Genomic DNA, 15,218 nt, shown 5'->3' on the forward strand with positions numbered 1-15,218 from the left:
AAGTTAATGTAGTGATCCGAATATTTCTTTGTAAAGTTACGGTAATCGATCGTGCGAATTCCTACATTAATCTTATTTGTAATAACTTTGTCTTGGGACTGCATTTTCCCTTCGGTTTTATATTCCTCTTTATGCATTCCGACCATTATTATTATTATATATAGAGGAGTTCATATTTATTTTGTGAAATTTTTATTGCAAACTGGTCAACCGTGCTTTGCAACTCATGCTGGTTGGTCATGCTTGGCTTAAAATTTGCAAGGAGCACTGACAACTTAGGCATCTGCAACCTTGCTCTAAATTAGAATGCGTCATCTGTAGCTCAATCGATCTAAAATACTATAATTCTCTCATATATACGCAGCGCATATTTCTGTTTCAGTAACACAAATTGAATGAATGCTTGTACAAAGCGCAGCAACTGAGGACAGTAAATGATATTTCATTCAAAACCTTTTATGCAAAAAATTTGTGTAAAATTTTTGACAAGATGCTCAACCAAGATTCGTTTCAATTATTAACAACAGAAAAGGACGCCTTACAAATTTATGATTTTTTTTATATTTGATTTTAAATGATTGTAATTCTGAAACTGCCCAAAAAACTTTAACAAATATCAGAGAATAAGTGCGTAAAGATTATTTATACGCACTGAGCAATAGTCGCCAAGTTTGCGATGACACGGTTAATCGAAATTATTTGTACAAATTTCAATTATTGACTAATATTGGAAGAAAATTTGAGATTACAGTTCTAATCAGGATTAATATACGGTGCCAGACATCAGGGGCCGACGTTGCCGTGACCGAGGGGCCCTTCAATTTTTTTAAACTTCATAGTGCCCTTGTGAAGTAACGTGTTCCCAACCATCGACATGTGTGGTGATTTGCCTGATCACGATATTAAAGAGGGCGGAGAATAACCGGAAGAACGTTCAACACGTGATATACGACTTTAAGATATTCATGCGCGTGAAGCGGAAATTAAAAATTTCATTCTTGACACAACGATGAAAGGTAGCAGATCAATATTGTGGTTTGAAACATCTTCTTGTAGGAAGAGTCTTCTGGAATACCCTTTTTATAGTGTAAGGTCAACAGTAGCAATGATGTATCTTCTTGTAGTTTCTATTTTCATGTGGACATCACAAGAGGTTTTGTCTCAATTCGTTCAGCCAGTACCATCAAGTGAGTAATACGTTCTTAATTATACTACTTATACTAATTACTGAACATTTCGTGTATAAACAAGTTAGAAGATTTTGTTTTAAAACATGGGTAGGTATGCATCCATCGAGCCTTCTTAATAATGCCAAATTAAACGCTCCTAGAAAATTAGCGGGTTTTGTAAATAAAGGTACTTGTCATATATACCAAAAATATTTGTATACGATAAGGGTGGATAATTATGATTAAAAAATTGAGAGAATTGAATGAAATATCTTTCTTCTTCTATTTAGAAAGTCATTATAGCAATGTCCTGTAATATATCAAGCCTATACGAACCTACGGGTAAAATTCAGTGAGCAAGTGCTTAACTATACAGCCTTCGCGTAGTAACAGGCTGAATTTCTGTCCTCATTCTAAGAGTCATATAGTTAATGAACGCCTTCCATTAAAAAAAAAAACACCGAGTACCATATTTTCTCGGTAATTATGTTTTGGTCCCCGTTTCGTGTCTGAAATTGTATGAGTGCGTGTCAAGGGGGTGGAAGAAGGTAACCAGCTGCTTGCAGTAACTACGCTATTCCGTTATGATACAACTGTTCCTATTTCTACGATCGTTCTGGAAATATATTTCATTTTCATTTTCATGCATGTTCGATTAAATGATTGATTGATGTGTAAAGTAACAAATTGAAAGGGCATTCAAATCACTAAATATAGAATAAAAGTATCCAACTAAATCCATAACGTATCATAACGTTTGACTACAAAGTTAAATGCGATATTGTTTACAAGCCAGTGATTTGTGTTACCATATTTACGGTTTAATAAATGTTTAAATTCTTATTTTGATACCTACCGTTCTACTTCAAATTTGCTTACAAGGTATTAGCGTATTTTCACTGCGCACGTAGTAGCCTTACACGTTAAACTTATAATAAGCCTTCATCATATTTTTGTTACTTGACTCAAAAAACGCATGAACAATTGATACAAATAGACAATCATGTTGCAACTCGTTGTGAATAACGGTTATAAAATATTTGATGGATCACCACAAGCTGAAGAGGGATATACTTGTCATAACCAAATATAGCTGAAATGAATGTTACACAATTACGGATTCTTGGCAATAACGAAATCGCTCATGCAAATAACATTTGACTTAATATCCTGCTAGTACTTATTTTATCTAGTGACGTTTGTTTGCTTTTTCTTCTAAAAGCGACGTTAGCGAACCTATACAAGGTACGTGCCCCGTTTGTCCAGAATATTAATATTCGGACACCGCATATCAAAGTCAATTTACAGAGAAATCAGTCAGTTTGACAACGGTGGTTTGTAAAACAAACACGCATTTTAGAAATAGAATTGGAAATTTGGATCGGGAGGGAATTGAAAGCAAACACTGGTTAACATATCATAATACTTGTAAGACAAATATAAAACAGAAGTTAACATAGGTATACAGAACGTATGCCACAAAAAGTCTCCAACCAAAGAACGTAAAGTAAGAATGATAAAAAGGTTAAGTTTCTGCTACATTTTTAAATTGCAGTAAGCTGTTGTTCACGCTATTGCTTGACGTAACTTCTTCAAGTGATAACATTATGATACAATGCAAGTAAGAAACACCACTTCCTTTCAATATCTGATCATTGCTTGTTCATTTATGGAAGTATACAGGATCTCACCACAATTGCAATCACTGTTCCATGTTGATAACGTCATTTTGATCATACTTTATGAAGCTAAATAAATATCTTAAGCTTATTATAATCACTGCACGTATAAAAAACAATTGAAGTAAATGAGTAATATCACATATTTTTTATTTTAATTGAAACCATCCGATTAAAGTGAAAAATCTGCAACTATCAAGCTAGGAGTTGTATAGTACTTCGTTTTGAAATTTCCGTTATTACATATTGTAGTAAATGTCATACATTGTCATGCCTTTATTAATTAAAGAATGTAACAGTTACGTACTTAACTGAATGTTTAACTTATAAAACCCTAGTTTGATAATGTAACATTTCGATTCGCAGATTCTTCCTGCGGTGTTCAGTATTTCAATGAGAGCGATACATCATTTGTATCGCCTAATTACCCATCTAACTATACTAGCAATGCTGAATGCAGCTACTACGCAGAGGGACCCGAGGGACACATCGTGCTGCTTATCATTGATACCTTTCAAGTCGAAGATGGTTGGTTGTGTTCAATGGACTACGTCTCTGTAAGGGTTTTTTCTTTTCTTTTTTCTTGATAGAATACCTAAGTTTGTCCTCACAAAATAAAGCAGCTAGTTACGACAAATGAAGAATTATATATCAGTTTTCGATGAGCTAGATGGTCAAAACGCAACACCGAGCTATATATGATTTAAAATATCATGAGCATGACGGGGAAACTGAACAGCTCAGTGGAGCATATTATTAAAAACCCATTAATTTAATATCAAATTCAATAAGTAGCAATGTTTTGGGCTTTCTAACTGTGGTCAATTGTAGTCATTAATGTATCAAACTTGACTTTACTAAGTTAGTTTGAAACATGACATAACCTTCACAAGTGTTCGGAATGTCGATATGTGTTGCATCGGACAACAGTGCACCTTAAAAACAGGAACCGTGCGATGGGTAATGTGCATTTGCAAAATCTCAAATACAATCGTGTTTGCATCTTAACGTTTTCTAATTTCACGTTGAATCGTCAGGTGTACGATGGACATTCTGTCGACAATCAAACATTGATAAGAACGTTCTGTGGATCGAAGGTCCCTGGCATCATAGCAAGCAGTGATAGGTATATGCTCGTAACTGTCACATCATATGAATTTGTCGAAGGAGCTAGTTTCAGCGGGAGATTTCTGTTCATCGAGGGTAAGACAGAATAAGTTTTCTTGACTCAGACTACATCAATGAAGTTAATACTTTGTGTAATGTTACACTGGCCACAAACAGTTACAGTTATTTATAGATGTTAATAACACATTTATTATGATATTTGGCTTTGAGCTTGGTAGTTATGATCAAGAACATTCGTTGTCATTTTATAAAATATTGGCTAGTCTATACAAAAATGTGATAATACACTAACCATTCTCCTTGAAGTTAGCACAAAGTAATGCATTGCAGATAATAGGAGAGTACAGTGGCTTTTAATTTTGATTGAATAAAGTATAATTATATATGAACAATAATTATTGTAGATTAGTGTTAAGGCAATCAGATTCTTGTTCAAATAATGCATTATATTTAAAGTACCACTTAATATAACGGTTGTACAAAAGTACAAAGTAGATCACCTTTTCAATAAATAATGTATTTTTTGACAAACGACAGATAACTGTAACCTTGAGTTCAATCAGACAGGAAGTATGTTCACCTCCGCTAACTACCATGAAGAATACAACAGCCCTACACTATGTACATACAGAGCTGTTGCTAAACCGGGACAATATATTGCTCTAACATTTCTTAGTTTCGACGTCGAAGCTAGTCCGGGTTGCATTTACGACACAGTAACAGTGAGTCATACTTTCACTTTTCGTTCGCTTTTGACCACAGTTCGTAGTCGTTGCTTTCATCAATCATTGATATTATCAATTTCTGGTTTATTAGGAATACTTTCATAAATTCACTCCAAACATCGTTCACAATGAAGGTACAGGTGGTGTAGCTGTTACTCTTGTAGGTCCCCGTCTCAAAACGTAATCAGGAAGCGGATTCTCTGACCAATTCAGAATTGCGGATGTGCAGTGCTGTTGAGCGATATCTTTCGTGGATTAGTGATTCCTCTTTTGCAAATATTTGAGTCAATTTTCTTCACCATGGCTGTATTTTAAGGATGCAGCTCCCCAGTGTTCGACCCTAACTAGTCGCAACTGAAAACCGTATTCCTGACAGCTTAGATGGCTTCAAAGAAATTGAACGAACATCCTACTTTACATTTCCAAACGATGTATTACAAAAGTCTATTCTTTTAAAGTTCACCACATACCGGCTTGGATGCATTAATAAACGTTAAATTGCCAGCACTTCAGTACCACAAGCGATACTGCAACCAGTGGCAACAATAATTTATTTCCTCTCTTTGCACAATGTTTAGGTGTACGACGGTGGATCTATATACAGTCCCATTATGGATACCTTTTGTGGAACGTTGGGACCAAAAACACTCTTTAGCAGTGAGAACGAATTGCTAGTAGTCATGGTAGCCAATCGAAATAAAAAAAGTGACGGATTCAAAGCACTGCTAACATTTCGAGAAGGTACGTAAGGTCCGGCATGGGCAACTGACAATATTATTAATAATGTTTGACTCACGAATGCGGTTCTTAAATGATTAAAATCATGATTTGAATTTAATTCACTTACCAAACGGTAACAAATTATATTACAAATATTATTATTATTATTATTATTATTATTATTATTATCATTATCATTATCATTATCATTATCATTATCATAATCATTATCATTATCATTATCATTATCATAATTATTATTATTATTATTATTATTATTATTATTATTATTATTATTATTATTATTGTTGTTATTATGATAATTATAATTATTATTATTATTATTATTATTATTATTATTATTGTTATTATTATTATTGTTGTTGTTGTTATTATTATTCTTATTATTGTTATTATTATTATTGTTGTTATTATTATTATTATTATTATTATTGTTATTATTATTATTGTTATTATTATTATTATTATTATTATTATTATTATTATTATTATTATTATTATTATTATTATTATTATTATTATTATTATTATTATTATTATTATTATTATTATTATTATGATGGTTGGTCCCATTTGTCTTGGGCCAGCAGACTAAACTGTAGTTTGTTTAATGTTAATGTTAAATAATGTGATTATTATATCTTTTCAGATAATTGCAGTCATCATCTTCACGACAATAACACTAAGGTGTCGTCAATAAACTTCCCGGGAAATTATTCCAACTTTGAAAAATGCGATTATGTTATTGAAGCGCCACAGGGGATGGTTGTGGTTATCACGTTTCTGGCATTCGATATAGAGCAGAGTAAAAATTGCTCAAAGGATGTTCTCTCGGTAAGTTGTGCTTAATAAAGACATATCGTTTCAAAGTTTGTAAAACGTGTCTACGTTATCGGCTGAACCGTCACACGTGGATGAATAAACCTATGATTTATAACTCGTGCAGAGAACCGTTTTCCACATAGGATAAATAATGGATTCTAACACATTTCATTTTTCTGTATATAGCATAATGACTAAGTGTTAAGTGTGATACTATGATGAAATTTAGACTGATTGATTAAATGCATTCTAATCCCACAACTATAACAGATAGTTATATATTTTATGAAGGTTGGCGTTAAATCATGTTCATCTACCAAAGATAGCTGGCATAAAATATAGCAAAAATATACATAATCTGATTCAGCTCAAGCTCATCTTAAGAATACATTGTTAGCTGGTAAGCTTGTTTGAAGATAAATTAAAGTATTCGTTAATACTTGATTTATAAAAATAATTATTACCTAGACAGGGTTTTAAAAGCTAGCTAAACCCCTTGTTTCATGCGTTCCCATTCTACAGATTGCTAGCAGCTTGGACGATGGCATTCATCCTGTAACCTTTTGCGGGTCACAGATACCTGATACTTTTACATCAAATGGAAGTAATAAGCTTTTGCTGAAGTTTAGGACAGATAATGAAGGAACGAAGACTGGATTTAGCATTCGCATCTCATTCACTGCAAGTGAGTATACTATATATTTAGAACATTGTTAAAAGAATCTTGTTTCATTCATATGCAATATGGGGTACATTTGAAAGGCAGTACACTTTTCGTTTTGAGAAATCGTTTGACAACATGTTGCCAGTGATATTTTACATATTGTCACAACTGACATAAGGAAATATTAGCCATGACCCTTCTTAGATTGATCAATAATTCTCAAATACACTCATTTAAACAGCGTAAGTTTACCCATGTGACATTGCCTATACTTTGATCAAAGGTGGCCTGCTGCACAGCAGAAATATGTTAGCAACATTATTTCATTTCATTTCATTTATTTGTTTCTTCACAATATAAACACAGAGAAGTTTACTAATATAAGTGACAAAACATTTCAACAACATGGAAAATTGTGAAAGGAAGCACTCCAAAAATCCAGAGGGCTTGTCCAGTAGAGCGCTCCCATAATCATATAGTGAGAACAATTCTAGAAAACAGTAACCCACCCATCCCACCCCACCACCCACAATACATAAATACACATATGCATACATACACAATTTAATACATATACACACACGCATATATATATATATATATACAAATATGTGTATGCATACATATATATATACAAATATGTGTATGCATATACATTAAAAGTGACTTAACTGCATGACAGCCAATTGACTTGGCTTCTTTGCAGGTACACTTATCACTCAAGTTAAAAATACATGACTTATTCCCTGAATAATTGTAATCAAAATCTGTCGTAAAATTTCAACTTGGATATATCACGTTCTGCACTTGCTGTGATCATTATTATTTTTGTTTGTTATTATAGAGATTTGTGAAACTTGCAGTGTAACTGATCGGTTCTATGGAATATGTCCAAAAGATGCGGTTCCACCATCACCATCTGAACGTTCACTACTTGACCGTTTGCCTCCCTCTGAATTTCTACAATGCGGTTCCCTTACAGTCGAAGATGAAACAACATATGATGGAAAATACTTCTGGATGATAAGCAATTGTCCAAATCACGCTAATAGCAGCATACGTATGAAATGTAATGGTTTCGAGGAAACTAATGGAGAATCCAAGAAGACATTCTCTCCACCGGTGCGGCTGCGTAATTTTATGATCGGATTTAAAAATAGATATTGCGCTGTATGTAACGGATTTGGTGACGAGAGTTGGCGTGAAATTGAAGTGCTCAGTGTATGTTCAGAATGTTCTGAGTTTGATTACAAATTACAAGAAGATGATATACTTGATGACGAGCCATACACATATTGTGAAACCAATATTGAAAGTATTTTTTCTCGATCTTGTAATTACTCTAATTCAATAGAGGAGGATAGGTCTTGCCCTGGGAAAAAGTCAGAAAGCGAATTGTTAGATGCTTTCAGTCACGCAACTGTTGTAACGCGAGTTCCGGTAGCACCTATACCTTTTTCACATGTGGAATGCAGTGAAGGGCATATCGATCAAAACGGCCATTGTCAACGAGAGTTTCCATTCGAAGCTTGTCCACAGTCTAACGTTCGTACAATACTTGTTTTGACGGCGGATAGAGAACGTTACAGGTGCAGATACCTGAAACAAAGATCAATGTTGTGCTTTGAAAAAGAAATGAAGTTATATAATTTAGGACATGTTCAAAGAAATAATATTACTGGAATCGTTGACAATCGTAAACAACTGGTTAGCTTTGAACTGCACTGGAAAACAATCATTCCACCTCCGAATTGGATAGAACCGGATATAGAAAACAGCCAGATAGTGTTTGAACTGCCGAAGGACGTGTCTACAAAAAAGTATTGGAAGGAAAATGTCAAACGAGTGATAAATAATACCCTAGACCGTAGAGATTCTTGTTATATTAAGTCTTTGGACATCATGGAACTCTGCACAGAAGACAAACGACTACCTACGTGTAATGACGGGGATGTTTATCGAAGCTCTGTTGACAAAACCCACATATCCTCTTACGAAAAGGGACTAACCATTACAGTTGGAAATATGACTTTCTGGCACTTAGACTGGTACGGTGTGATAACTAAATTTATTCCGCTCACTGATCACGATGATTCAGAAACAATTTTATTTTGTTCTACTGATGACGGAAACATAGGGAATACCGGCAGCGAGCCAATGGTTAATGATTCATTAACAATAATCATCGATATTTGTTGTGGTATAGCTGTGATATGTTTGCTTTTGACGTTCCTGATATATTTGTTTACGTCAGAACTACGCAATACATTTAGTATCGCGGTCATGGCATTTGTATTAACTTTGGCAACTAGTATTATTTTACTTCAGTTCGTAAATCCTTACATACAAACCATTAATTGGTTGTGTGTATCAATGGCGGTTGTTGCCCATTGGACTTGGGTTTCTGCTTTCTGTTGGATGACAATACTTGCCTATGACTTGCGCAGTACCTTCGATATCCGCAATATTCGCGTGGCTGATAGAATCCACGGCACAAGATTACGAGGATATTTTGTCTACAGTTGGGGCTGCCCTACCTGCCTGGTAGCAGTTTGTGTCCTGTTGTGGAATTTTACGTCCATACCAATATTCTACGGATCATATGATGGAAAAAGTTGTTGGATCTACCAGAACACTGCTGCTATTGTAGTTGTTAGTGGCCCATTAATCCTCAGTCTGTCTGCAAATTTAGTGTTCTTTACTTTGATGGTTCGGGCAATGATAGTTCACAAAGCCACCTCTAAGGGTGCTAAGATTACGTCCAGGAGATCAAAGAAGACCATCCCTGAGATAATTATCTGCATCAAGGTAAGGAGCTAACAAACCACACAACATTGTACAGTATTGGTTTCATTGGAACGTCAGTTCATTGCCCGGCAGCCTTGTTTTCGAATTTGTCCCATTTGTATGTTTTAACTTACGTCAGGTTTTACATCAAAGATACCTGTACATTGGTCCTTTCACAACAAGTGGGGTTCGGAAGAAACGGTAGCTATTCTCATCTCATCTTCGTTTTTATATGCACGAAGTGACATGCATATTTCTGTAAGTTTAACTTCGATTAGAGATCACACTACCTCAAACTTACGATCACTGGTTTTATCTCGAATTTTGAATACATTTGAGAATAACTTAACATTGTCTGTATATATAAGTACTTTTTCAGGTACGTTTCGCCCTTATTACGGTGAATATACATACTTGACGAATATTTTTTAGTTTCCTAGCAACGTTCCCAACTTACCACAGCCGGTAAGCCAACCTTGTGTATCTACTTTTAAAATATCGTCAATGACTTAACTTTATTTTTCGATTTATACCATAGATATCTCTTTTGATGGGATTCGCATGGCTTTCTGGATACATCGCGCCTCTAACAGGCATTCACGCATTCAACTATCTGTTTGCTCTTTTTGTGTCTTTACAAGGCCTTCTAATTCTTGTGTTTTTTGGAACAAATGAACGAATTAGGAAACTATGGAGGCAAAAGTTACGAAAAGCGACGTCAAAACAATTCTCGACAACGAATAAGGAATTACACCGTTCGAATGATATAAAGAAAATAGATAAAAAACCGAGCAAAGGGAAAGAAAAGCAAACTATCATCATGTAGCCAAACGCCAGAGTGCAAGTGATTTTATGTAAGATTAATACATGAACAACAGAAAATTGTAATTAATTAATGAGCAAAGCAGTTGTTGTCTTAAAAGGGATTCAAATCCAGTGACGTAAGGATTACGAGTTCTGACCTGTACTAACTGAGCTATTAACCCGTTGGTAACTATTGCAATTGAATTTACCCGCAATTCGTCACAAATGGTATGACTATGTATGTTTATGTAGATATAAATGTATATGTATGTATATATGTATCAATATATATATATAAATATATATATATTTATATATATATATATGTATCTATATATATATATATATTTATATATGAATCTATATATGTAGACATATATATATATATATGTATATATCTACATGTTTATATATATGAATCTATATATGTATCTATATATATACACACATATATATATATATGTATCTATATATATACACACACATATATATATATATGTATATATACATGTTCAAGAATTTTTTTCGAATCAGGCACGTTACAAGCGATCTTGATACGAGGGGGACGAAGATATGTTTTTGTACCCGATCAGAGATCTAAAGTTTAACTATCACCTGTATTGATGACTTTGCTTGTCACGATACAGACTCTACCCCAGGGGCGAGCACCTTTGATTGTTTTGGGGAAGTGTTATGTCGCCCAGACTTGGGGAGTTAAAATCTCTCATATGTATACGTAGTTGCACCCCTACTCTACCCTCTGTCTCAATTTAGAATTCTTTAGGGAGAGGGGAGGTTTCCGGGGTGCTATCATTCCCATTATTTTAACCACATTTCCCTTTTCAATGTATACTACTTGAAAGTTAGCCGCCCGTTTCGTCCCTCAAATGTTTGTGACACCCCCTCCCTCCCCGCACCTCTGGCTAAGCCACTGGTTCGAAAATGACATCCTCACGCGAAATAATCACTATATCCGAATTACCCGGTTTTTTATTTCGCATTTAACTTATGTGCAAAATAAATATTGTGTTATTTTTCAATTGATATTCCTGTAGTGTTGTTATTAAGTGTGAGAGAAGCTGGAACATGGCCGAAACTTTAACAAACAGAGGACAGTGTGTCACTAAACCTTAAGCCATGCAATTATTATTACAATCAAACCATGAAAAAAACATTTAGTAGGAACAAACTGCAATCAAGATCGAAGTATGATAATCAATTAAAACTTAACGAACTTGTATCATTGTTATCACAAAATTAAAGTCCTTTTCGTTAGTTGTAAGATTTCTTTAGTCTCATAATCGCCCAGGTAAGCGGACTTCGTGTAACAATATTGCGTGCAAGTGCCCATAAGCTACGAACACGCCTGTGAGCTTGCATGCTGACGCACTGGGTGATTGCCTATGAGACATGTTACAGCACCGAAGGCTCTAGGTACTTGACTTCTTGATGTTTAATTTGTGCGGTGTTATGAATAATATTTATGTTAAATATTTAAGGTGCATCGTATATTGCAAATAAATTGGGATATTTCGCTTGACAATTTTTGTTTAATTCACCAAGTTTCAATTACTACAGTATATATATATTAGTTGTAATGTACCAAAGGTCAATATTCAACTTACAGTGCGGAGCTATAGTAGTAGTAGTAGTAGTAAGTTGAGTCTCGTCTATCCGACAATGCTCAGTGATTAACCTCCGCCACGTATCACGATCTTGCGCAAAGTATATTGCTTCCTCGAAATTGTTAATGTTAACGTCCTTAAATTGCGAAGTAGTCACATGTCTTCCTACTGGTTTCGCAGTACGTCTCAATGCTTCTCTTAAAGCAACGTTTGCTGGAGCGTCCTCCTGGAGTCTTGCTACATGACCGAAAAATATAAATCTTCTATGTGCGACTAAGGATGACCAAGGTGTTTGGTTGGTTACATTGTAGAGCTCATCGTTTGATAACAAATTGTTGGTGAAGATACACTGTTGCTTACGACGGATGTTGTCATTTGTTTTGTACACAGACATCAAAATTCATGAACTCTAAACCCTAAAAAGTGTCTTATTTTTCTTATTTCTTGCAATTCCTTACACCTTCATTAAAAAAACTCACGAATTCTGAGTTAACAGTATTATATAGCTTTCATTGACCTTTGAAGACATTGCAAAGAGCAGGTACGATTGAAAGTGAAGTCTCACTGAGAAATTCCTATATAATCCGATGAGGTGTACGAAAACATATTCTGGCGATGCACATCAAGTACTTCAATGGTCGTAATCGTCTAGCAAATACCACAGGTATTTATTGGAAAGACAACTTTATGACAATTGTTTTACAAAGTTAGTGTAATGATAAAGTTCCACCTTACTGACTTAAGCGTTACTGACTTCGCGATGGCAAGTCTCATGGCCTAACCTATGTACGCTGTGTATGCATGGTTATGCTACTGCCGATATTGCATCTCTTTGTTTAGGAGACCCTCCATCACGTTGGGTTTTTAACGTTCACCTGCATTATCCCTTCCTTACTTTTAAGGCATGATTTGACAAAGGAAAGCCTAGTTCTGGGTCCTTGGTTTAGTAAAAGTTCCGCCGGGGTTTCGCCCGTTGTGTGAAGTATATTTCAATAGTGCAATAAAACCTTAGCAATTTTATGCTGTAGAGTCATACCCAGTTGAAAATTTCGAAAACATTTGTTTGAAAGTTTGTTTTTCAGCCAACCCATTATTAGCTGGGTGGTTGGGAGTGGGGGGTGGTTGTTTAATTCGGTTCGCCTTTAGATAAGACTTGAACTATGCAGCAATAAACTGTGACCAATTGTATGTTACCACTTGTCTTAGGAGTCTATACCTGATCATCAAGGACCTCATTACTGCAATTGTGGCATTGGCAATGGTACACTGCATTTGAATGACTTCTAGTCACTTCGAGTCGCTGCCAACCACCAGACAAATAATTGTTGAAATTTGACCTCTGTGAAATCTAGACGGATTCGCTGCCAGGGTTCAATGGCCAACAGAGTGGCCAACAGAGGATTGACCGGAGGTGTGTTTTGAGTTTTGATGCACTCTAAACAGTATCTTCTATGTCCTGATCCAGTCCAAGCCACCAGACAAAGGAGCAGTCCAGCTCCTTCATTTGACACATGCATGCGTAACATGCATGCAATTCCTAAAGCATTCGCTGTGACGACTCTGCGACCCCAAAGCATTCATCCGTCATGAAGGGTTAACTCAGCCCGAAAAAAGTACTTTCATAAACCTTTGTTGGCACCTTGTTTTTGCTAATGCTCCGAGCAAATTCACTTGCAGTTATTGGTAATGGTTCTGCATCTGTAGTACTAGGTAAGAGCAATCGAATTAACAAATCCGAAATCGCATCATTCCTATTCGTAGAGCGATATTTATTATCATATTGGTATCCTGCTAACATTTTTCACCTAGACCGGCTCATTATTCACCTAGACCGGCCCAGTATTTTTCACCTAGACCGGCCCATTTTTCACCTAGACCGGCCCATTATTCTTTGATATGTTACCTCCATATATGATCACCGTCCTGGGGGAGGGGTATAAGGGGAGGGGGTTTCCTCGCCCCATTGAGATTTTCTGAAGTTAAGGAATGCCCAGATGCAAAATGGTGCTATATATTTCTCAATTTTATAGGTTACAATAATCCTTTAAAAAAGACCCAAAATGATTTTCCAGAAGCAACCACTTGATTTAACTGAGAAAAGTATAGACAAAAATATATGTCCTAGACTGAATATTATTTAGTTTTTCAAGCATTGGTGACAATATGCGTGAAAAAATGGGAAAAAACCTAAATAAAATCCACTAAAACATATATGTTCAATAACACGATTACAAGTCATGTCTACGTGAGTAAGAGCCTACTCAGTTCGCTGCTTCTGGCATCCACACCATCCATGATATTTTTAGTTTCAACTTTGGCCAAGATCCTTTCTTCAACAGACAACAGACGTCAAAATGTTCTTGTGTCATTGTACTTTTCAAACGGTTTTGACTCTTCAAGGCAGAGAAATGAACGTTCACATGCCACTTGTGACACAGGTAGCGTTAGCAGCAGCTTGTAGGCAAGCCCAATGCTCTTGTAAGCATCATGAAAATAGTTAAACTTGGGAAGCACCTTGTAGCAGCAGAGAGGACAGTCTTTACATGACTCACTTGATAAACTCTCTCTGTCCTGTTCAGACTCACCGTCACTGTCCTCCTGCAATGTTTAAGCAGCTGCTACTGATTGTTTCAGTGTTGACCACTGTTCTCCAAGGCTTCGCAGTTTTGTTCGTAGTTGTTCCGCAGTGACAGCATCATCAAATCTCAGCAAATATTTATGCAGCCCTTCCATAGCTCCCGATGGCACCTGACCAAAGTTCCTGGGTGAAGAAATGTAAGATCAGCATAGAATGACTTGACGTCCCTCTCTACACGTCCCTCTATACACGTCCCTTTCTACACGTTCCTCTCCAGTCTCCACACCCCTCTCTCCGCGTCCCTCCTTCCACGTCTCTCCTTCCATGTCCCTCTCCACATGTCCCTCTCTCCATGTCCCACTCTTCATATCCCTCTCTTGAGTATCTTCATGTCACATTCCGTACTAGGAAATCATGATTTTCTATAGGGTAGTCCCCTATACTTACTCACACTTTTGTCGCCCTATTCAATTAGTGTGGGGATCAATTTCGCGAA

General features: G+C 35.8%; 1 protein-coding gene across 1 annotated transcript; it reads left to right on the forward strand.

Annotated features, from left to right (window-relative positions):
- The first annotated feature begins 221 nt into the window (after nucleotides 1–221).
- On the forward strand, nucleotides 222–10,784 carry LOC139983264 (uncharacterized). The gene is made up of 9 exons (XM_071997052.1): nucleotides 222–1,187; nucleotides 3,215–3,405; nucleotides 3,886–4,051; nucleotides 4,514–4,698; nucleotides 5,280–5,442; nucleotides 6,092–6,276; nucleotides 6,787–6,949; nucleotides 7,773–9,736; nucleotides 10,254–10,784. Exons 1-9 carry the CDS (start codon nucleotides 1,010–1,012, stop codon nucleotides 10,539–10,541), a joined length of 3,483 nt encoding a protein of 1,160 aa, XP_071853153.1. The 5' UTR covers nucleotides 222–1,009; the 3' UTR covers nucleotides 10,542–10,784.
- Nucleotides 10,785–15,218: the final 4,434 nt, after the last annotated feature.

This window comes from Apostichopus japonicus, chromosome 1, assembly GCF_037975245.1.
Source record: "Apostichopus japonicus isolate 1M-3 chromosome 1, ASM3797524v1, whole genome shotgun sequence".
Classification (NCBI taxonomy): Eukaryota; Metazoa; Echinodermata; class Holothuroidea; order Aspidochirotida; family Stichopodidae; genus Apostichopus; species Apostichopus japonicus.